The following is a 24,501-nucleotide window of genomic DNA, read 5'->3' as shown; positions in this document are numbered from 1 at the left end:
GAAAGCTTTCAGAAACCTAAAAGAGAGATTTTTCCAAATATGTCAAGAGTTCTGTTCCAAATCATTTTCTTTCTCTGACCTTACAAATTTCCCTCCCTGCCCCAAATACGGCTCCATAAAGAGTCCACAACTACTGAAGTGCAGTTCTTCCATATTATTCTTGGCACTATATTGGGCTACTCTGTCAGAGACTTTTCAATCCTAGGGGTGGGGATAATGGGTAAGTGGCTATTCTCTTGCTCCATTCAAGCTACTGGTTAATCACATCCCCCCAGTGGGACTCACCGCCCTCCGTTCCTCTTGTAGTTGTCTGGGACATAATGAGGCTGCAGAGAAGACATTGAAGTGGTAAGTTGGTAAGTGTATTGCAAATGCTGGCAAAGCTGAATCAGATGATCTGGGGCTAACTCAGGATAAAGGAGGTGGGGAGGCAAGGAAGTAAAGAAAAAAAGGCGCTACTGGGCTAAAACCTTTACAAGTTGGAGGACTGTGTTTTAAGGTCAGAAGTTCAGTCCTTCTAGTAATCTGTAGGCCACAACGGGGTTTGTTTTTTTTTTTTTTTTTTTAGCATTTTATAAGCCTAGAATGACAGTAGAAGGGAAAGGGTCACAATTCCTTTTGTCCCATCCTAACTTTTGAGAAGTTAAGGTTGGAGTTTCAAAGCTGACAGTGAGTAAGCAAGACCAAAGAATGAGAGGCAGGGCCTGGTCGTGGGCAGAGAGAATATAAAAGAAATATGATTCACAGAAATCCTAAAATAATACTAGGAAAAATAGGGACATAAAGGTTTGCATTCTGGTTTGACTATTTCTAAGCATTCTGGGATGACAACTCTGAATTCTGACAGGCCCACTGAAAAAAAGACTCATAGATGAGGAGTTTAGTCCAGGGTTTCACTGTAGCAAACAGATGGATAACCAGAACCTTTATGAAATGATAACAAATGGCACAAAATAACTGGAGGAATATATTCACAACAATTTGAAAAAAACAAAACAAACACACAGGAAAAAGGTTGAAAATGAAAACAGCAGTTACTTTCTGTGTAGTAGGATAATAACAATTTTTTCTTCTTAATAGTGATGATAATGTCTTATATTTAAATCCAAGGATAAAAAGCACTAAATTATTTTCACCAAAGGTTTCTCAATGTTATTTTCTTTTTGTTTCTCAAAATTATGGGTGTGAGAAACCAAAAAACTACAAAATGGGGCTCAAGGACAAAGATGATAAAGAGGTGTAAGAGAGAAAAAAAGAGGAAAACCTATTTAAAATATAATAACAATTCCCTGAGGCATAGCACACACCAGGAAATACAGAATGAATGTATTTTTGCTTTTCAAACATCCACAGAGAGGGTGTTTTCCAGTTTGGGATGGAAACGGTGAAGAAGCAGAGAGCCACTTGAAAATTCTCACTCTGTGAATTCCATGCATGAACTAGATTGTCCTGACAGTGAAGAGAGGAAGGAGACTTACTGAGAAATCTCTTTTTGGAGTGAGCTTCTTGGGGAAGTGATCAAAGGCATAGGGTTTGGTGCAGACAGGATAGCGGTTCCGGTGGATCTTGTAAAACAGGTGTGCTGACTTGTCTAGCCGATAATCACAGATGTACACATCTTGCTCCTTCACTCCTTTGGGTCTCCCTATGAGGCCAAACACTGTTAAAGAACACTCCCCCTATTTTCCCTTCCCTCACCCTGAGCTGCCCATCATGTATCAGTGGGAGAGAAGCGAGACTTCCTAACAGGGAAACATGGTAGCTGTTTTGAGAGGGGGAACAAGTAAGGATTTGGTGATTGCAGAAGAAAGGAGACGCAAGAAAGGGGAAAGGGAATCAAAGGTGAAAGGGTATTCTACAGGATGGAAAGAAACCGGAAACACAGACTGAGTGCTGCAGGGATTTTTGAGAGAACATTTCAGGGGAAAAACAGAGCACATCATGGGGAAGTTATAAGAAAAGAATGACACTTCAAATGAGGGAACCACATTTGGTAATGAACACTTTATATAAAGTAGGGGACGGAGGAGTCATCAGTAGCATGGAGCTTTAAGCACTTAGCTTTTGCAAGGAATTCCTCTGGACTATTTTGCTGCGATGCTAACAGAAAGACCTAGGAAACTAAAGTCTGCTTCTAATGATAACTAACTTATAGTGAGTTTTACTGTGAGCCATAAACTGGGCTTAGTGATTTTGTAGATTATTTCATTTAATCCTTACAAAACTCTCTAAAATAGATACTAATCCCTATTTTCAGTAGGTTAAATAACTTGCCCAAGGGCACACAGGTAAAAACTGTTGGAACTGGAATCTGAAATTAGATTGATTCTACTGTTAGCCACAAACCTTATGAAACTGTTGTGCTTTTTTTGTTCATTTAATGTACCAAGTTGATGATGGCCGTAAGGATTTTGGCATTGGGGGGAAAGAGTATTAGGGTGGGTGCAAAAGTAACTGCAGTTTTTGCATTGTTGAACTTTGATACTGAAATACATTCTGAAGTGTGGTTATGTTATACATCATTTTAATTCACATTTCTTAGTTTATGTTTTTTTTTGCTAATGACATTACTTGCTGTTTATATTTATTTTACACTAGTGAAGTGATGTTACACAAAAAAGGAAAATTTAAAGCGATTTTCTTATTCAAATTCAAAATGGGTCATAAAACAGCGGAGACAACTTGCAACATCAACAACACGTTTGGCCCAGGAATTGCTAGCAAATGTACAGTGCAGTGGTGGTTCAGAAGTTTGTAGAGATGAGAGCTCTGAAGATGAGGAGTGCGGCGGCCAGCCATTGGAAGCTGACAACAACCAAGTCAGGGGAATCATCGAAGCTGATCCTCTTAGAACTACATGAGAAGTCAAAGAACTCAACGTCAACCATTCTATGGTTGGGCATTTGAAGCAAATTGGAAAGGTGAAAAAGCTGGATAAGTGGGAGCCTCATAAGCTCACTGCAAATCAAAACAATTGCTGTTTTGGAGTGCTGTCTTCTCTTATTCTGTGCAACAACAAAACATTTCTCTATCAGATTATGATGTTGTGATGAAAAGTGGACTTAATATGACAACTGGAGACAACCAGCTAAGTGGCTGGATCAAGAAAAAGCTCCAAAGTACTTCCCAAAGCCAAACTTGCACCAAAATAAGGTCAAAGTCACTTGTCTGCTGGTCTGCTGCTGGTCTGATCCATGACAGCCTTCTGAATCCTGGTGAAACCATTACATCTGAGAAGTATGCTCAACAAATTGATAAGATGCACCCAAAACTGCAATGCCTAAAGCTAGCATTGGTCAACAGAAATGGCCCAATTCTCCACAGTGTCAGAGTGCACATTGCATAGCCAAGGCTTCAAAAGCTGAGCAAACTGGGCTATGGAGTTTTGCCTCATCTACCATATTCACCTGACCTCTTGCCAACCAACTACACTTCTTTGAGCATCTCAACAATTTTTTGCAGGGAAAATGCTTCCACAACCAGCAAGAGGCAGAAAATGCTTTCTAAGAGTTTGTTGAATCCCGAAGCATGGATTTTTACGCTATAGGAATAAACAAACTTACTTCTTGTTGGCAAAAATGTGTTGACTGTTAAGGTTCCTATTTTGTGAACCTAGTTATAATGATTTAAAAGTCAAAGTCCGAAACCACAATTATGTTTGCACCACCCTAATAACTTATCTTCCCACAGGTATTAATAGAGTGCTAAATACACACTATGAAAAAAATGAATTAAAATTGAAAGGAGAATTAACATTTATTGAGTACCAAGCACTAGGTAAAAGAAAGTATATAGCTCTCTGAAGCTTGAAAGCCAGCCTTGGACAATCTTTTATCAGAGCGCGACCATATGTGTGGAGTGGGCAGCAGTAGATGAATGAACGGCAGCCAGGAGGTTATTTTTCAGGTAGCGCAAATCACTCACCTTTACAGTATGTATAAAGATCCAGTACACAGCAGGTCCCCACTACAGCCTCCAAGGGAATGATCTCATAAAGTGGCACTCGAAAGAGTTCATTGTGATAAAACCGACGGGATGGAGAGTGGTGGGTTTCATGGGGACGAAAATAATGGTGACCAAAGGCAAACCGTTCCTCTCTTTAAAAAAAAAAGAGAAGGGAGAAGTTTAATTATCAAGATTGTAGTGACTATCCAGCACTGCTCTAGTAGGGTACAGCTTGAAGAAAAGAGATAGAACCTCAACACATACTTTTCATTTTTCCAAAGCTTCTCAATGCGGAATATGTCAAGTTTATCTCGATTAATGTGAGATAACAGTCGATAGGACTGACGGACAGGGTGGCCATCAGGGGTGCGCCGACTATCCCTCATCAGATATACACAGTCACCTAGGAAGGCACAGGAGATTAAAGACGCAGAAGGCACAGAACACAGGAGAAGGTTAAAATGATTCCTGTATAAGTTACGCTAGGTATTCACTAGTGTCACCCAAGGTCTACATACAAAGAACTGAAAATCTAAAACAAGAAATACGTAACTACAACCAGCAGTCTAATGGTGATGAGAATCAATTTGAGACCATGAGAATGACATGAGGGAGGTCTTCTACCTCTTGGAATGCTAAATGTCTTTCCCAGTCCTAACACTAGCTTTGTAACACTCTGGTCTCTCCAATTTATTTTTAGCATAATGTTTTTCAGTTTGTAAAACACTACCTTAAATATTATTTGGTGAAGATAAATGTATTAAGCCTAAGTAACTTGAGGATATTAAAAAACCTATATTCTATTGCTATTAAAGGTATATGGAGACAAGGACTATTATGCAGACAGCAGATACTCCCTACTGTTCAGAAGGGTCAGCTTTGGCAAGTAGAGTCAGCTTCTGTGTATGCACCTTGACGAAGCAGCAGGTCATCTCGGAGCAAACAGATGAAGTAGACACAACCAGGTTGCGTGTAGTGGGGCCGAGGGATCATGGGTACCTCCTGGTAAGAGCAGAAAGCCAAGAGATAAGGGCTGTGACTACTATTTCCAGCCTCTCTATTCAGGAGAAAAAGAACTAAAACCTAGACTCTCCAAGCAATTAGGACTTACTGCTTAGTCATTTCAATGCAGCACAGATATTAAAACAGGTGACTGCCATCAAGAGTTTTTAAACTTGAAAAAGTAAACAGAGAGGACAAACTTGACAGACGAAATGTCCCAAACTATACCCTATGGAGCACTAATTCTGTAGTTGCTCTGTGCCATCTAAAGGGCATCTGAAAATGTGTGAAGGGGGACTTTGTCACAATGACTGGAGGAACCTATACTAGGACTTAGTGCCCAAGGGCCAAGAAAGCCTAACATTCTGCAATGTGAACCTCTCAACATTGAAGAGCGGTCCACTCAAAACGACAACAGCACCACTGTTAAGAAATATTGCCTAAACATCTCCTTTTATAGAAGACCACACATATAAATATGGCAGAGCTAAGAAAAAACCCACTTAATAACTGGGCAAGTTACCCAACCTAACAACTGTTAAAAAATGGGCTTAAGGACTTCCCTGGTGCTCCAGTGGTTAAGAATCCTCCTGCCAGAGGAGGGGACATGGGTTTGTTCCCTGTTCTGGGAAGATTCCACATGCTGTGGAACAACTAAGCCTGAGCTCTACAACTGTTTAGCCTGCACTCTAGAGCCAGAACAGTGCAGCTACTGAATCCTGCATGCCCTAGAGCCGGACAAGAGAAGCCAACAAGAGAAGCTACTGCAATGAGAAGTCTGCACACCTCAGTGAAAGAGGAGCCCCTGCTTGCTGCAACTAGAGAAAGTCTGCATGTAGCAACAATGACCCAGCATGGCCCAAACAAAACAAAACACGGGGCTGAGACTAATTTTTTGCTGACTCTGAGTCCAGAGCTCTTTTCCTTAAACACTGCTTAAAATAAGTGATATTTAGAGTACACAAGTTCTAAACTTTGTAAGCTACTTCTTTTATGGATAGTAGATAGTGTTTATAAAAACCATGGTTTTTATACAGTATCATTTCTTCCATAGATTTCTAAGTATTCTTCCTTTTGTCCCACTCCTGAGAAAAGGAAGGGCAGAATTATTACCCTCAATGTAAAGCGTAAGAAATTGTAAGAAACAGGCCCAGAGAGGCTGAATAACTTATCAAAGGAAATCCAGTACATCAGGAGCAGGGTAGATAAAATACCATGTGCCACATCTCCTGCTTTTAGATTGGAGTATTATCAGAAGGCAACTTACTCTGTCCACAGGCCTCGGGTCACACTGCTCACAAAGGTAGTGCTCCACATCTGAGTTCACTCCCATACAGTCACAGTGCTGCCACACCTGCAGGAAAAAAAAGAAGTGTGTGTGTATGTAGGGAGTTAGACTCACTGAGAGAAGTCTTGGGGACTAAGAATAAAAAAAATCTGCGGGAGTTCCCTGGCAGTCCAGTGGTAAGGAGTTGGCACTTTCACTGCCATGGCCTGGGTTCAATCCTTGGTTGGGGAACTAAGATCTTGCAAGGTGAAGCAAAACAAAAAAACAAAGAAAAGCAACAGGACAGGGTAAAGTAAAACAGGAACTAGGGGTTAAGGAGGTAAGTAAGAAATTAGAGATAAATGGTAAAGTAGGAGAAAAGAATGAGGACGTATCTTAACATAAGTATATAGACTGTTTATAATACATGGATCTGGGCAAACAAAATAAGGAGACAGATAAAGAACAGAAGGATGAACGAATACAGTACCAAGCTATTACTTACAAAGTAATATGCATCAATAATATGGTTACTATGGAAAGCTTTATAGTTACAAAATGTTTTTATTTAACCTTACCTAATTATATTCTAACAATCCTATGTGTTACTCATAGTTCCATTTTACATAAGGTAATGAGTTCAGATGTATCAAATGGAGATACTAGGGCTCAAATCCAGGCCTTGACTCCTTCATCAGGAGCTCTATATATCGAATTCCATCTACATTAATGCTATGTTGAGTGTAGTACCCCTAGTGTTTTTCCGGTAAAGCACTGCCTTAAATATTATCATTCTTCTTGATCCAGATTACATGAGAAGTGTGCAGTGGAAAGCAGGTGCAAAGAACAGGAGGTAGAAAAAATGGGAGGAAAAAACAAAAGAGAGAGATAAAAAAGGAGAAGGACAATATGGTGAACAGTAAGGGATAACAGAAACTGAGGCAAAGTTAAAGTTCATAAATAGCTTGTCAAGCGAAGTCAAAAGAGGCAGGGGCTGATGCTTTGAATATAGTCACCACACTCATCAGGACTAGGCCTCTGCTTCACCTCTTGACTCTCACCATGCACTTGTCACACTGGATCATGAGGCCTTCATCCTTGTAGAGGCCACAGATACAGCGGATAACATCATCGTCTTTCTCATGCCCATTCTCCTTCTCTGAGACTGAGGTCTCACTGCTGTCTGCCTCACTTGCTGTCTCTCCCACAATCTCATCAATTTGGGCTGATGCCTCATGCCGAGCATTGTAATAGGCCTTTCGTAGGCGGCAAACATCTCTTCCAACTGGGGATTTACGCCCGTAGTACTTCTGAAGAAAGCAGGAGAAAGATATTATGTTTGGCTTAAAAATATACCTGAAGAGGTGGCAGGATTTTCTTTATCTTCCCATTTGGTTAATACATTTTTAATACCATCAAATATAGGGGCCAGATAATTGAAAACAACTTAAATTTAACTAAAATGAATTAAAATTAGAATCTGCATGGTAATTTTCCCATTTGCTCTATCACTCTGACATTCAACTCCTGTCACAGACTTTACTGTCCACAAGGATAAAAAACACAGAGACCATGGAACATGATTAAGTACCACAAGAATAATGTGGAGAATCTCTCCGTTTACCTCTGTTTTATAGATACTAGGGACACAAAGCTATAAGTCTAAATATATTTGGAAGCTGGGTTCAGGAGAAAGCATGTAACAATTCAAGACTGCTCCAATTCTTCTCCCATCTGTCTGTTTTTCTCACATTTCTTGTCTTTAGTCTCAATTCCTCTGTCATCTTGTAGTCTCTTTTGACCTTCAAACATCTCTCCAAGGTATTTCAAAATCACTGAAAAATATCCTCTATGTATCATACAATATTCTACATCTTCTTTGTATCAATTCAAGCCCACCTCTCCCCAATGAGCTTCACCTATTCTACAATATATTAGTGTACTATATGCCGATTCATCCTTAAGATATGTATTTATTTGCCTATACATGTTTCTGTGTATTTCACATATAATTATTGAGTAGAGCCTACAGATACGACTTAAATGTAGCAAAATGTCTACTACATAAATGTAAAGGTTCAACACGAAACTAAGTTTCTACAAAAATTGTTTTGGGAGTATGATTTAACCTTTCATTCTAGTCGTATTATTATCTCCATTTATTATATCTCCAATATTTAGAAAACTATAACCCTATGGCAACCCACTGCAGTATTCTTGCCTAGGGAATCCTGTGGACGGAGGAGCCTGGTGGGCTACAGTTCATGGGGTTGCAAAGAGTCAGACAAGACTGAAGTGACTTAGCAGGCACACAGCAAGGCACTTCAAGTAAGCACGATTTACCCTAAGGGTACACAATAAAAACTGCTGCCTTTCTTAACCAGAAATATGAAGGATGCTAGGAGAAGAAGGTAAACATCTTAAACTTCTACAATAGACCTCTTCAGAACAAACTTCTTAAATCTGTTTGAAGTCAGTGAAAAATACCTCTGCATTCCGAAAGACCTTGAGCATGTCAGCATCAAAAGCCTCCACTGTCTTATAATAACCAATGAGGATCTGCTTCTCTATGGTGGAAAGATCTAGGGGATCAGAGATCTTCTCATAATAATCAGCATTCCTGTAACATAAAGCCAGGGTGTCAATCTGGTACACTTAGGACCTTTCTAAAACTCGGATGATTCCCACATATGTAAACTTACTTTTTCTTTGGGGGTAGGTTCAAAAGTGGTGCTGCTAGTGATTGTCGGGAAGAATCTGCAAAAAAATGCAAGGTTTAGTAGACAGACTGACTCTACAGGGAGACAAGTATTAACTCCTAACTGAAAAAGCAGAATCCCCAAAATTTAAAGTTAGGGGAAAAAAAAATATGTTTTTTTTTTGAGATCAGTGAAAAATGAAAAGACTTTTCAGAAATGTGGGTAATTAAAGGCAGAGATCAGAAGATACATTCAGGATTACCTGAAATATGAAAGATACAGTGTGTGTGTGTATATGTATGTATACACTTGAAATGTAAAACAGCATTAGCTGGGTAATGAAAACTTCCTAAGAAAAATGAGATATGGGAACTTAACGTAGCAGCTAGTATGCTTAAGGCAAATTCCTACTCAACTACATTCAAAAAATGTTTTCCAGTTCTTACTATTTGCCCACAGTTAATAGTACTCTGTTGGTTTGGATTCAACTTGATTCCAGATAATGAATAATTCAGTACTGTAAATATTTTCTGGAATCCATCTTCTTGCAACAGTTGGTCTGTATTACAAAAATAAAATTCATGTTGTGGGGCTGCTTCTCACTTGCTCTCTTACTTTCTAATAACTCATTACACAGAGAGAAAAAGCCTACTGTTTCATGCCTAGAATATAATGACATACAGATACATCTACTTCAATTTCATATTAGATCAGATAGGGCTGGTTGAGAACACAGAGTGTGATCTTTAGGGAGTGTAAACGGAACAGGTGTCACAAAACTTTACATATTAGGATAGGTTGGTCTGGCCCTTCCTCTATGCTGAGGTTAACAAATGGCAAAAAACCACTAAAATATGAAGATAAATAGTAGAGAAAGAAGAGAGAAAGAAAATCAAATTCCTCAGAATTTAGGGAAAGGAAGGAAGCAAAAGTTGAAGGCGGATTTTAACAAGGACAACAACAAAAGACTGAGAGATAATAGAGAATACATTAGTGATTACCAGTAGGGAGAGCGAATGAGGGAGGGGTAATAGAGGGGTAGCAGGTTAAGAACGTACAAAATATTATGTACAAAGTAAGCAACAAGGATATATTGTACAACACAAGAATATAGCCAATATTCTATAACTATAAATGGATTATAACCTCTAAAAATTATGAATCTCTATACTGTGCATCTGTAACTTACATAATATTGTACATCAATTATACTTCAATTATAAAAAAAAAACAGAAAAAAATTTGAAGGCAAAAACAGCAATTATTTGTTAAAATTTCTAATTTTAAATATCTACAAATTTCGTGGTTAGAAAAAGTCATGTGCATTACCAAACTACGGACCTAAATCGAAAAACTCTCCCCTTCTCCACCCTTACCCTTAACACAAATCCAAAAGATGTATTTTAGAAAAGGAAAAGTGGGGTAAATGTTTGCATGAAAATGCTTCAAAAGTAATTTACTTGTAACTTTATATCCTTTTCCTTAATGTAGAAAGGGCCTGTGAACCCTCTAAAATATATGCAAAATTAGGTATATAATATTTTTCTGGGGTAAGAGTCCACAACTTTATTCTCAAAGATATCTGTCAATCAACAGATAAGAACCACCGATGTCATACGTTTTTAATACTTTTTTCTTAAATTGCTAACTCACTGCCTCATTCAGGAAAATTATATTCAAGACAAAGACCTACTTCTATCCTACAGCTAAAATATGTGATTTTTAAATATAGTGCTTAACTATGATAACATTCCAATAAATACAAAAAATTAACCTAAACAGCTAAGGATTCAGAGACAACAATTCCTGAAGACTGTAATTAGTCCTATAATTCTATACTCTGACAAATGAAGAACTAAGTAAACCACCTAAAATCACAGTCCTAAATTGTTATGCGTTCCTGGTCTTGGATACCTCAGGTGAACAAAGTGATATAATTTTTTTAAAAAGCTGAGGAGAAAGAATTTGGGGTACCTTTATAAGAGATTATGCCATCACAGATCTCTTTGAAGATCTGGGCTAGGCGAGCTGCCCGAGCTACTTCAATGTTTTCCTCTGCTGCTGCTAACCGTCTTGTTCGAACAGATCGAGCAGTCTGCAGGGCAGAGAACTGGGTCATGAAGACATCTGGAAGGACAGAGTAAAAATTAGTTTCAGGAAAAGAGGAGCTCTATGTGGCTTTCTCTTCTGTAATGGATTCCTGCTATTTTCTCTATTTTTCTTGAAGTGACTAAGCAGATTAGTGGTTATGGAGTTTTTTCTTTCCTCCTTAAAAAAAATAAGAAAACACTGGGTTTACTAGAGAGATAAATCCTACAATTTAGAGGGACCTTACTAATGGCCAGCTGCAACAGAGTATACTAGTTCCAAGTCTGGGTTTCAGATATTTGTGTCTGCTTTTGAATTCTGGCCTCACTACTGTCTGATTTGGGGAAAGATACTTAAACTCTGTGTCTTAGCTTCTCAACTATAAAATGCGAAGAGTGGTAGTACAGGCACTTCAGAGATACTGCAGATTTTGTTACAGAACACTACAATAATGTAAATACTGCAAAAAAGAGAGTCACACAGAGATTTTGGTTTCCCAATGCATGTGAAAAAAATCTTTACACTATACTGTAGTCTATTAAGTGTGCAATAGCATTATGCCTAAAAAACCAACTTATATACCTTAATTAAAAAATACTTTATTGCCAAAAAATGCTAAACATTATCTGAGTCTTCAGCAAGTTATATCTTTTTGCTAGTGGAGGGTCTTGACTTGATATTGATAGCTGCTGACTGAGCAGGGTGGTGGCTACTGAAGGATGGGTTGGGTGAGGCAATTTCTGAAGATAAGACAGCAGTGTAGTTTGCCACATCTTTGACTCTTTCTTTTATAAACGATTTCTCTGCAGTATGCAATACTCTTTTTTCTTCATGCAATGCTCTTTGTTATCATTTTATCCATAGAACTTACTTCAAAATTGGAGTCAACCTTTTCAAACACTGTTGCTGCCCCTGACTTAGTAACTAAGTTTATGTAATATTCTAAATCCTTTGGGCCATTTCAGCAAAATCTTCACAGCATCTTCACCAGGAGTAGATTCCATCTCAAAAAGTCACTTTCTTTTTTACCACAATATTGCAGCAGTTCAGTCACACCTTCAGGTCCCCCTTCTAATTCTAGTTCTCTTGCTGTTTCTACCACATCTGCAGTTTACTTCCTACAATGAAGTCTTGATCCCCTCAAAATCATCCATGAGGTTTGGACATGACTTCCAAACTCCTATTAATGTTGATATTTTGACCTCTTCCTGTGAACCATGAATATTCTTAATGGGCTCTACAATCTTTTCCAAGTTTTCAATTTTCTTTGCCCAGATACATCAGAAGTTCAGTATCTGTGCAGCTGTAGCCTTATGAAATGTTATTTCTTAGATGATAAAACTTGAATAGGGAAATTACTGCTCAATCCACAGGCTGCAGAGTGGATGTTGTACCAGTAGGCATGAAAACAGTATTAATCTCATTGCACACCTCCATCAGAGCTCTTGGGTGATTAGGTACATTGTCAATGAGCAGTGGTATTTTGAAAGGAAATAATTTTTCTTGAGTAGTAGGTCTCAACTGAGGGCTTAAAATATTCAGTAAACCACTTTGTAACAGATGTGCTATTATCTAGATTCTGTTGTGGCTCAGCTGGTAAAGAATCCACCTGCAATGTGGGAGACCTGGGTTTGATCCCTGGGTTGGGAAGATCCCCTGGAGAAGGGAAAGGCTACCCACTCCAATATTCTGGCCTAGAGAATTCCATAGACTACAGTCCGTGGGGTCACAAAGAGTCGGACACGACTAAGCAACTTTCACTTCATTTCTTTAAAAGAGCAAAGGCAGAGTAGATGGCATCTTTCAGTATTAGGGTATTTCATCTACACAGAAAATCTGTTGTTTAGTGTAGCCACCTTCGTTAATGATCTTAGCCATATCTTCTGGATAACTTTCTGTAGCTTCTACATCAGAATTGGATGCTTCACCTTATACTTTGATGTTATAGAGAGTTTTCCTTAAACCTCATGAACTAACCTCTGCTAGCTTCAGTCTTTTCTTCTGCAGCTTCATCACATCTCTAGGCCTTCACAGAACTGAAGACAGTTCTGGATTAGGCTTTGGCTTAAGAGGATGTAGTGGCTGGTTTGACTTTCTATCCAGACCACTCAAACTTTCTCCATATCAAAAACAGAGCACAAAAAAAAAAAAAAAAAAAAAAAAAGAGCACAAAATTCTGTAAAGCAATTATCCATCAATAAAAAAATAAAAACAAAAAAACAACAAAAAACCCAAGATAGGGCAGTTTAACTTTCTTATCATTTGTGTGTTCACTGGAGTGGCACTTTTAATTTCCTTCAAGAACTTTTCCTTTCTATTTACAACTTGGCTAACTGGTGCAAGAGACCTAGCTTTTAGTATGTCTTCGCTTAAGCATGCCTTCTTCACTAAGCTTAATCATTTCCAGCTTTTTTTTTTTTAATTTCTAGCTTTTGATTTAAAGTGAGAGACGTGCAACTCTTCCTTTCACTTGAACACTTAGGGCCCACTGCAGGGTTATTAGTTGGCTTAATTTCAATACTATTGTATTTTAGGTGTTAGGGAAGCCCAAAGATAGGGAGAGAGCCAGGAGATGGGGTGTGGTTGGCTGGAGGGTAGCAGAGAAAGGCTAGCCAGCCGGAGCAGTCAGAACACACACAACATTTATTAAGTTCACAGTTTGAGGTGCCACCAAACCATTACGATAGTAACATCAATGATCACTAATCACAAATCACTGTAACAATTATTGAAAAAATTTGAAATATTGTGAGGATACAAAGGGACAGAGTGCTCTTGGAAAAATGGCACTGTAGACTGCTCCAAACAGGGTTGCCACAAAACTTTTAATCTGTAGAAAACCGTTTCTGCAAACTGCAGTAAAGTAAGTACAATGTCTGTACTTCCCTCAAGAGGTAATCTGTGTAGATTAAATGGAATAACCCTTTAATATGTTTTAGCTCAGTGCCTGACCTATAATACTCAGGAAATAACTGCTGTTATTTTCAGAAGACTTGAACTAGTTGGAAAGTAAGTTCACAGAATTTATGCCAATCAAATCACTGAGAAGATATAAGATTTTGGGCAAATTTCTAAATCGATCTAGTCCCTACTCAACATGTTGCCTTATACACCATGCAGACTGCTTCTACTTTTTTTCCCCTGGTATCTTGTGCTGCTTGCAGGATCTTAGTTCTCTGAACTTGGATTAAACCTGGGCCCTGGCAGTGAAAACACCAAGTCCTAACCATTGGACCACCAGGGAACTTCTTGCTTCCTTATGAGGGAAATAAAGAGTAAATGAACAGTATGAGGGCAATTCCATTGTGATCCAGTGGTTGGGACTCTGTGCTTTCACTGAGGAAGGCATGAGGTTTGATCCCTGTTCGGTTGGGGAACTAAGACCCCTCAAGCTGAAGGGTGGTGTGAAAAAAAAAAAGCATGAGCTTTTAATTCTTAATTTTCAGTTATAAAGGATGCTTGGATATGTAAAATTTTCTTCTTAAGGTCTGTTCTGGATATCAGATCTGAACTCTGGAGTACTGGTACATTATTCACTCATGAAAGTCAGAAAAAGAAAATCTGAACATCTCTGTATAATGCTGATCTCAATGTGGAGGAGAACAAAGTATTGAAATTAACACTAATGTAATTTTCTCCTGCATTTGGCATCACTGTTTATCCTGTCTGCAAGTTATTTTCTAGGTAGGAAAGGATCCTAAACACAAAAGATCCACTATATCTAGTAATTATAAGACTGTAGGTGATGTCTGGAAGGCTGATGGAAGGGGGTTTCTTCCTATTCCTTAGAGTAGAGATAAAGAAGTTTAGTGCTGGGATGGATAGGTTATGGTGGGCTGATACCTGTAAACTAACAAGAACGTCTCCTGGTCCTTACCAGACTTGATGTTCCCATCATCTCGGCAGATGCCATTCCAACGGGTATATAATGATGCTGAATGAATATTATCACTGGTGTGCTTTACTTCCTCCTGTTTCTGCCGAATCTTCTCCCAGTTTCGGACCAGGAACACATGATGCTTTAATACAAAGTTTCTATAAAGAAGGAAGAAAGGAGCTCCTTTATTCATCCATCCAATGAACATTAACTACATGTTTACTCTAAGCCACTGGTATGATGATATAAATGTTTATCAGTGAAACCAGTTATTTTAAAGAGAACTACATATGGAGAAACATTATTCAGTTTTGCATCTTGATTTTTTTCACATAACACAAAACATTTCTCTCTAATATTTACAAATATCTGACAAATACCACCTAAAAGCTGCAACAATTTTGGCAACTGAAGCATGTTGACTTGAACGTACAGCTTTATGCAGTATTTGTAGAATTCTAAAGGAATTTGCCAAGATCAAGTATAGGTTTAGGGTCAGCTGTAACAAGGAGAACTGGACTGTCAGATGTAGGTAAAGATATTTAAGATATCAGGTACAGTGCTACTGCATGGATCTCTAAACTTAAATGAATTATATGCATCTTGATTAATCCTACACAATTTTGATGATTCCATAATTTGATTTTCACTCTAACAAACATGTAAACAGATGGGACCTTAAGTCTCAAACTATGGGCCTCAGTAAAGGGAGGCTAGACTAATTATAGTTTGTGACTTTAGCTGCACATTGAGATCACTTGGGGAGTTGTACAAACTATTGATACATGGGTTCCACTTCTGAAAATTCTGATGTAAGTGGTTTGAAGTGTGGCCTGGGCATAAGGAGTTTTAAAAAGCAACCTCAGCTGCTATGCAGCCAAAGAAGAGACCACTGGACTTCCTTCTTTTACTGAAATGTAAAATTTCTATGATTCAAAGTGAAAATAGGATGAAAGGGGCTAAAATCATGGTAAAGTTACAGATAAGGATGAACTTGCTAAGATACTGGAATACATAGTCAGGGAAGATGCAGGAAACGTCCTAAGACAATTTGAAAAATAGGACATACATATTTACTTCTCTTACTTCAGACATGGACAAATATCTCAATATAGGGAAAAGCAAAGATGACTACTAAAGATTCTTTTTATTGCTCTGTTAATTTATCAACAAAACAGGGATTCTTAATCTCTTCTGTGCCATGCATTCCTTGGCAGTCTGGTGAAGCACATGTAATCCTCCTCTCAACAATGTTAACTAAAAGTATTTAAAATTTTAAGTAACTTTTAGTATATAGGATTAAAAGCAAACTGAATAAACTAAGATACAGTTTGCAGAATATTAAACAAAAACCCTGAAGTTGTGATATAGAAATGAACATTAATTTTTAACACATGACAAGATCTAGTGGTGGGTTTAATAACCACAGTAATTTTAAGGTAGAGATGAATGTGAATGATATTTTTTTTTTTTTTTGTGAATGATATTTTGAGATATCTATAACACATACAAAACTGTAAATATTGGTGACAAACTCATACACACACACACACACATTTTTTTCTTTGGCCTACAGTCGCATTTTAATAAAAAGTTAAATTTCAGTTAGAAATAAGTTCTTTCCTCCACCCAAGTTCACCCCTGAATGCTTGTTTAAAGTCTTCCTGCAAAAAACAAATGTCTCAACTATATACATGTTTAATAATTTTTAAACTGTCAAGCAAGTCACGTAATTTAAAGAGTGCAGATAAGAAAATTTTCTTTTTACCTCTCCCGATTGGACATTGGCTTCATTTGTAATTGAGGGGTCAACCTTGTTGGAGTGTTGATGTTTTCACTGGGTTCCTCAGAGAGGTGGCCTCTCTAACAAACAGATGGATTAGATTGCAGGAAAAATAAGATAAATCATAAATCACCTCAAAGAATACAAAAACCACTCTAAAGATGCCACCCTCTGGTACATCCCTTATTTCATTAATTGCCTATATGCAGATATTTGGAGAAAACCATGAGATTATTATTTACCCTTTTCTTCAGCTTGTGCTTAGACTTCCTTTTCTCTTTTGACCGTCCAGACTTTTTATGTGAGGTCACTGGTTGGCTACTTTTGTTGCTGGTGAGTCCATTCATGCGTTGACTCTTGCCCCCAATGATTCCTCGACATTTCTCAAAGCCGCACTTACACAGTTGCTTTGAAGGGAAAGAGAATAACGTTTTTAGTCTGAAGTCTAATCTAAAAGTTTAAACAGAATGCCTGAGTATCTGGACACCCAATAATAGGTTTGAATCAAGAAATTTTCATACAGAGGAACATAACTCATTGTCTCATTGTGAGTAAAATGAATATAAATGGTTTCCACTGTAGTAGAAAGGAAAGATTAAATTTTGGAAAAACTTCATGAGAAAAATTAAGAACTGACTGGAGACAAAAAATAATTGAACAGTCTCTTCTACAGAGTTCTGAAAGAATAACTGTGACATATGTATCCTAGATAAGTGGAACAAAGAGTGAATCTTTTCCAATGTATTTTAGTGGCTACGAATCAGTAATGTTCACCGAAGGCTCATGTTAATATAGAGTACTATTATAAAGTTCAAACTCCCTCTTGAATTTATCATTCTTACCTGTTTTTCAACGTTGAAGGAATGAAAGTTGTAATCATAAGTGAGTTCAGTACCAGCTGGCATATCTTTAAGAGCATATAGTCCAATCCGGTACACTCCATTAACAGACCTATAGAGAAAGGGACAAGAGTTAAAGGCAGAGGTTCATAATACCATGCCTGAGAACCAGAAAGGTTGGTATACTGATTTCAAATTTGCCTCTGTTTCTGTATCCAATCATTCAAGTTTCCTGGCCAGTCACTCCATCTTTAATCTCTTTCTTCTTCTATCCGGTCTGTATAATACTGACAGATTAATAGTCCTAAACTAGTTTTCTGGAAAACATGCTTTCTGCTGTCAAAGGTCAAACTTTTCTTGCTTGGTATTCGAAGTCCTTTTAACATAGGGCATTAGTTTACTTACTAAACAAATTACAATTATTTCCTATGGATAAAAATCTTCTAGTTTCTACTGATCTCCACCTTTCTAACCTGTACGCAAGTGTCTCTTTTGTTCTATTTTATCTACTTTATTAATAAGGTATCATGTACTGTTCTAGATGCTTTACAGAGTAACATATAATTTTAGCTAACGTTTACTGAGTGCTTTTTCTCATATTCTTTTCCATTATAGTTTATCACAGGATACGGAATACAGTTCCCTGTACTATACAGTAGGATTTTATTGTTTAATTATTTCTGGCTCTGCTGGGTCTTTGTTGCTGCACAGGCTTTTTTCTAGTTGTGGTGAGCAGAGGTTGTGGCAAGAGGGCTTCTCATTGCAGTGGCACATCTTATTGTGAAGTAAGGCTCTAGGGTGTGTGGGCTTCAGCAGTTGTGTCTCTCAGGCTTAGCTGCTCCATGGCAAGTGGGATCTTTCTGAATCAGAAATGAAACCCTACCTCCTACATTGGCAGGCAGATTCTTTACCAGTGAGCCACCAGGGAAGCCCTGTTTATCTATTTTATATATAGTAGTTTATATCTGCAAATCCTTAAATCCTAATCTATCCTTCCCCATCCCTATCCTCTTTGAAAATTTTAAGATTCTCTATGCCTGTGGGTCTGTTTCTGTTTTATAAATAAGTTCATTTGTACATTTTAGATGCCACATACGTAAGTGAAGGTGTAAGTCGCTCAGTAGTATCCGACTCTGCGACTCCATGGACTGTAACCCGCCAGGCTCCTCTGTCCATGGAATTCTCCAGATGAGAATACTAAAATGGGTTGCCATTCCCTTCACTAGGGGATCTTCCTGACCCAGGGATCAAACCCAGTCTCCTGCATTGCAGGCAGATTCTTTACCATCTAGGCCATCAGGGAAGCCCAGATTCCACATATAAGTGATATCATGTGGTATTTTTCTTTCTCTGACTTCCTCACTTAGTATTATAATCTCTAAGTCCATCCATGTTGCTGCAAATGGCATTATTTCATTCTTTTTTATGTCCGTGTACACACACACACACACACACACACACACACACACACAGCATACATATAGACACATCTTTATTCATTCATCTTTAAATGTCCCCTCCCTCTTAAACCTCCCTCCTACCCCATCCCACAACTCTAGGTTGTCACAGCACTGGTTTGAACTCCATGAGTCATACAGCATATTCCCACTAGCTATCTATCTTACATATGGTGGTGTATATATTTCCATGCCACTTTCTCCATTCGTCCTACCCTCCTCTTCCCCTGCTGGGTCCACAAACCTGTTCTCTGTACCTGTGTCTCCACTGCCGCCCTGCAAATTCCACTGATCTCTTGATGGACACTTAGATGGCTTCCATGTCTTAGTTACTGTAAATAATGCTGTTAAGAACATTAAGGTGCATACATTTTTGAATTAAGTGTTTTCTCTAGGTATATGCCCAGGAGTGGGACTGCTGGATCATATGGCAACTCTACTTTTAGTTTATTAAGAATCTCCATCTTGTTTTCCATAGTGGCTGCATCAATTTACATTTCTACCAACAGTATAAGAGGGGTTCCTTTTCTCCACACCCTCTCCAGCATTTGATACTGGTAGACCTTTTAATGATGGCCATTCTGACCAGTGTGAGGTGATACCTTGTTGGTAGTTTTGATTTGCATTTCTTCAACAATTAGCAATGTTGAGCATCTTTTCAAATGCTTGGTCATCTGTACATCTTCTTTGGAGTAATGTCTAGTTCTTCTGCCCAACTGATTTTTTTTGTTTGTAATTGAGTTATAAGAGCTGTGTGTATATTTTGGAAATGAAGCCCTTGGTGGTTGCATCATTTGCAAATATTTTCTCTCAGTTTCTAGGTTGTCTTTTTGTTTTGTTTATGCTTTCCTTTGCTGTGCAAGAGCTTTACATTTGATTAGGTCCCATTTATTTTAGTCTATGCCAGTGGCTGGGAAACTATGGAGGCAGACAAATTCCCCCAGGTCTTTCTAAATTTTTATTGGCACACCACCACATTCCAAGAGTGCTGACCCTTGTTCCATACCATAACATTTAAAATTTGATCCTATACTAAAATATATTATATTAAAAACATGGGAGGGAGGCATAACTTACACAGAATACAAAATTTTAAATGTATAGTTTGTTGAATTCTATGTATCTCTACACTTGTGTAACCTCGTTCCCAGTCAGTACCCTCCCCCAAAGAATTGCCACCATTCTAATCTCTATCCCCATAGAGATTATAGAATCATACAGAATATATAGTTTTATGTACAATTATATGCCTACCTTCTTTGACTCAATGTTGCCCTCTATTATAATATACCTTTATACTGCTGTGTAGTATTCCATTATATGAATTTAGCAAAATTTACTGATCTATTTTAATGCTGATAAACAATGGACTATATTCAGTTTTGAGCTATTATTATAAAAAAAAATTTTTCTGGGAAATTCCCTGGTTGCCTAGCAGTTAGGATTCTGGGCTTTCACTGCTATGGCCTGGGTTTAATCTTTGGTCAGGGAACTGAGATCCCACAAGCTGTGTGGCACAGCCTTATAAAAAAATTTCTGTGGACATTCCTGCACATGTCTTTATTTTTTTGCACCTGTCTTTTGAATATAAACACTCATTTATGTTGGGGATACACTTATGAGTAGGGTTGCTAGTTTACTAGATGTGTTTATTAGCTTTGGTAGGTACAAACATCTTTTGTAAGTTGTCATACCAATTTACAGTTCCACTAGCAGTAACACAACAGACCACTCACATTGTGTTAAATCCTTGTTAACACTTTGAATTTTAATATGGCTTAATAAATATTTCTCTCTGATGACTAAAATATTAAGCACCTTTTGATTACTGACCACTTTTATATTCTGACATGTCTATTACCTTTTTTATAAATTGTATTGTCTTTATTTCATCCAGAATTTCATCCAAATTTCATCCAGAAGTAAGTTCTTTGTCAGATAAACACATTGTAAATACTCCTTTCTCAGTGTATGGTGTGCTTTTACACTCAAAGTTTCCTTTGGATGACTAGAAATCGTTAATTTTATCAGTTCTTTTATCTTTAGTGCTATTTATATCCTGTTTAAGATAATTTTATCTATCCCAAGTATATGAAAATATTCTCCCATGTGAAAAGGGAACCCTCCTACACTGTTGGTGGGAATGTAAGTTGGTGAAGCCACTATGGAAAACAGTATGGAGGTTCCTCTGAAAACTAAAAATAGAATTACCACATGATTAAGTAATCCCAATTCTGGGCATATATCCAGACAAAACTATAATTCAAAAAGATACATATAGCCCTATGTTCATAGCACCACTATCCACAATAACCAAAACATGGAAGCAACCTAAATGTCCATGGATAAATGGATAAAGAAGATGTAGTGTATACACACACACACACATACACACACACACTGGAATACTATTCAGCCCTAAAAAAGAATGAAATAATGCCATCTGCAGCAACATGGGTGCAACCAGAGGTTATCATACCAAGTGAAAGTCAGAAAGAGAAAGACAAATACCATATGATATCACCTATATATGGAATCTAAAACACAACACAAATGAATCTACCTATGCAACAGAAACAGAATCAGGGACATAGAGAACAGCCTGGCAGTTGCCAAGGGAGAGGGGAGTAAAAAGGACTGGATTGAGAGTTTGGGACTAGGAGATACAAACTGATATATATAGAATGGATGAACAACAAGGTCCTAACTATATAGCACAGGGAACTATATTCGATATCCTGTGATAAACCATAATGGAAAAGAAAAAAAAAATATGTATAACTGAGTCACTAAGCTGTACAGCAGTAATTAACACAACATTGTAATTCAATTATACTTCAATAAAAAGTAAATTTAATAAATATTCTCCCATGTTGCCTATAGAAACATGATTGCTTCAGTGGTGATATTTAGGTCTAAGAGTCATCTTAATTTTTGTGTGTGTATTGACGCAGGAGCCTATGACTCAGAACCACTTATTAAAAAGCCATCCTTTCCTAACTGACTTGCAGTGGAACCTAAGTCATAAAATCAGGTGACAGTACATTTATATGTCTTTATCTGGACTCTATTCCTGCTGCTGCTGTGTGCACTCAGTCATGTCTGACTCTTTGTGACCCTATGGATTGTAGCCCACCAAGCTCCTCTGTTTATGGGATTTTGCAGGCAAGAATATTGGAGTGGGTTGACATTTCTTCCTCCAGGGAGTCTTCCTGACCCAGGGATTAAACCTGTGTCTCTTGCATCTACTGCACTGGCAGATGAATTCTTTACCACTAAGCCACCTAGGAAGCCCCCTATGCTATTCCATTTGTCTATTAATCTAGCCCAAGCAAACACCTACTCTTTTAATTACTGTACCTCTACAGTAAGTCTTGAAATTAGTAGTTTAAGTCCTTAAATTTTTTTCTTCAAGATCATCTTACCTTTTTAAGGTCCTTCACAATTAGATGTATGTTTTGGAATCAGCCTGTCAATTTCCATAAAAATTGAATTTGAATTTATAGATCTGGTAAGAACTGACATCTCAAAAATATTGAGATTTATAATCCATAAACATGGTGTATTTCTCCGTTAATTTAGGTGGTCTTTTTTCCCAATAATGTTTAGTGGTCTTCAGTACTGATGTCCTACAAACTTTCATTGTTTATTCTAATGTTTAATGAAGTGGAAGAGAAGTGGTGACAGTGGACACTCTTACGGAATGTTGTTCATGAGCCTATTTTTCTTTAACTGTGTTAAAACACATGTAACAAAGTTTATAACCTTAACCACTTAAAAATGTACAGTTCAGAGGTATTAAAAACATCCACATTGGACTTCATTAGTGGTCTAGTGCTTCCACTGCAGGGGGCACAGGTTCAATTCCTGATCAGCTAACTAAAGTCTCACATACTGTGAGGTGTGGCCAAAAGAAGAAGAAAAAGGAAACAAAAAAGAAAATTCATGTTGTGTAGTCAACTCCACCATGCAATTCCATCTCTTTTTGTCCTGTAAAATGGACTCTATCCCTATTAAACAATAACTTTCAAACTCTCCTTCCTCCAGCCTCAGACAACCACTACTCTATGGTCTCTATGATTCTAACTACTTTTAAACATCTCATGTAAGTGGAATCACACAGTAGTATTTGTCTTTTTGTGACTGGATTATTTCATCTAGCATAATGTGTGTGGATCACAATAAACTGTGGAAAATTCTTCAAGAGATGGGAATACCAGACCACCTGATCTGCCTCTTGAGAAACCTATATGCAGGTCAGGAAGCAACAGTTAGAACTGGACATGGAGCAACAGACTGGTTCCAAATAGAAAAAGGAGTACGTCAAGGCTGTATATTGTCACCCTGCTTATTTAACTTCTCTGCAGAGTACATCATGAGAAACGCTGGGCTGGAAGAAGCACAAGCTGGAATCAAGATTGCCAGGAGAAATATCAATAACCTCAGATATGCAGATGACACCACCCTTATGGCAGAAAGTGAAGAGGAACTAAAAAGCCTCTTGATGAAAGTGAAAGTGGAGAGTGAAAAAGTTGGCTTAAAGCTCAACATTCAGAAAACGAAGATCATGGCATCTGGTCCCACCACTTCATGGGAAATACATGGGGAAACGGTGAAAAGAGTGTCAGATTTTATTTTTTGGGCTACAAAATCACTGTAGATGGTGATGAAATTACATGTAGCCATGAAATTAAAAGACGCTTACTCCTTGGAAGGAAAGTTACGACCAACCTAGACAGCATATTTTAAAGCAGAGACATTACTTTGCTAACAAAGGTCCGTCTAGTCAAGGCTATGGTTTTTGCAGTGGTCATGTATGGATGTGAGAGTTGGACTGTGAAGAAAGCTGAGCGCCGAAGAATTGATGCTTTTGAACTGTGGTGTTGGAGAAGACTCTTGAGAGTCCCTTGGACTGCAAGGAGATCCAACCAGTCTATTCTAAAGGAGATCAGCCCTGGGTGTTCTTTGGAAGGACTGATGCTAAAGCTGAAACTCCAGTACTTTGGCCACCTCACGTGAAGAGTTGACTCATTGGAAAAGACTCTGATGCTGGGAGGGATTGGGGGCAGGAGGAGAAGGGGACGACAGAGGATGAAATGGCTGGATGGCATCACCGACTCTATGGACATGAGTTTGAGTGAACTCCGGGAGTTGGTGATGGACAGGGAGGCCTGGTGTGCTGCGATTCATGGGGTCGCAAAGAGTCGGACATGACTGAGCAACTGAACTGAAATGAACTGACTAATGTCCTCAAGGTCTTTTCATGTTGTAGTATATTGCAAAACTTTCTTTTTTTTAAAGGCTGAATTTTTTTTTTTTAAAGGCTGAATTTTATTGTATGTAAAAACCAGATTTTCCTTATTCCTTCATTCATTATGGACACCTGGGTTCTTCCAAATTTTAGCTACTATGAATAATATTACTAAAATATGGGGGTGCAGATATCTCTTTGAGAACCTCCTTTCAATTCTTTTGGATAAACACTCAGAAGCTGGACTGCAGGATTATACAGTAATTTTATTTTTAATTTGTTGAGGAACATCC

At 38.0% G+C, this 24,501-nt stretch overlaps 1 protein-coding gene across 8 annotated transcripts in view; it reads right to left on the bottom strand.

Moving 5' to 3' along the window:
- ASH1L (ASH1 like histone lysine methyltransferase) overlaps positions 1-24,501 on the bottom strand; it is a 208,003-nt gene that overhangs the window by 4,324 nt on the left and 179,178 nt on the right. For all 8 annotated transcript variants that reach the window (XM_027530939.1, XM_027530921.1, XM_027530906.1 and 5 more), the window contains 14 exons: positions 17,504-17,612; positions 16,904-17,068; positions 16,647-16,741; positions 14,879-15,036; positions 10,888-11,040; positions 8,917-8,971; positions 8,702-8,834; positions 7,276-7,524; positions 6,215-6,301; positions 4,857-4,947; positions 4,210-4,348; positions 3,925-4,097; positions 1,479-1,645; positions 286-326 (listed from right to left, as the gene is read on the bottom strand). In XM_027530939.1, the coding sequence (XP_027386740.1) occupies positions 286-326; positions 1,479-1,645; positions 3,925-4,097; positions 4,210-4,348; positions 4,857-4,947; positions 6,215-6,301; positions 7,276-7,524; positions 8,702-8,834; positions 8,917-8,971; positions 10,888-11,040; positions 14,879-15,036; positions 16,647-16,741; positions 16,904-17,068; positions 17,504-17,612 (1,815 nt within the window). The remainder of the gene's footprint in view (positions 1-285; positions 327-1,478; positions 1,646-3,924; positions 4,098-4,209; positions 4,349-4,856; positions 4,948-6,214; positions 6,302-7,275; positions 7,525-8,701; positions 8,835-8,916; positions 8,972-10,887; positions 11,041-14,878; positions 15,037-16,646; positions 16,742-16,903; positions 17,069-17,503; positions 17,613-24,501) is intronic.

Source organism: Bos indicus x Bos taurus, chromosome 3 (genome assembly GCF_003369695.1).
Source record: "Bos indicus x Bos taurus breed Angus x Brahman F1 hybrid chromosome 3, Bos_hybrid_MaternalHap_v2.0, whole genome shotgun sequence".
NCBI classification, from domain to species: Eukaryota; Metazoa; Chordata; class Mammalia; order Artiodactyla; family Bovidae; genus Bos; species Bos indicus x Bos taurus.
The sequence above is the reverse complement of the archived record's forward strand: the minus strand, read 5'-3'. Positions and strand labels throughout refer to the sequence as shown.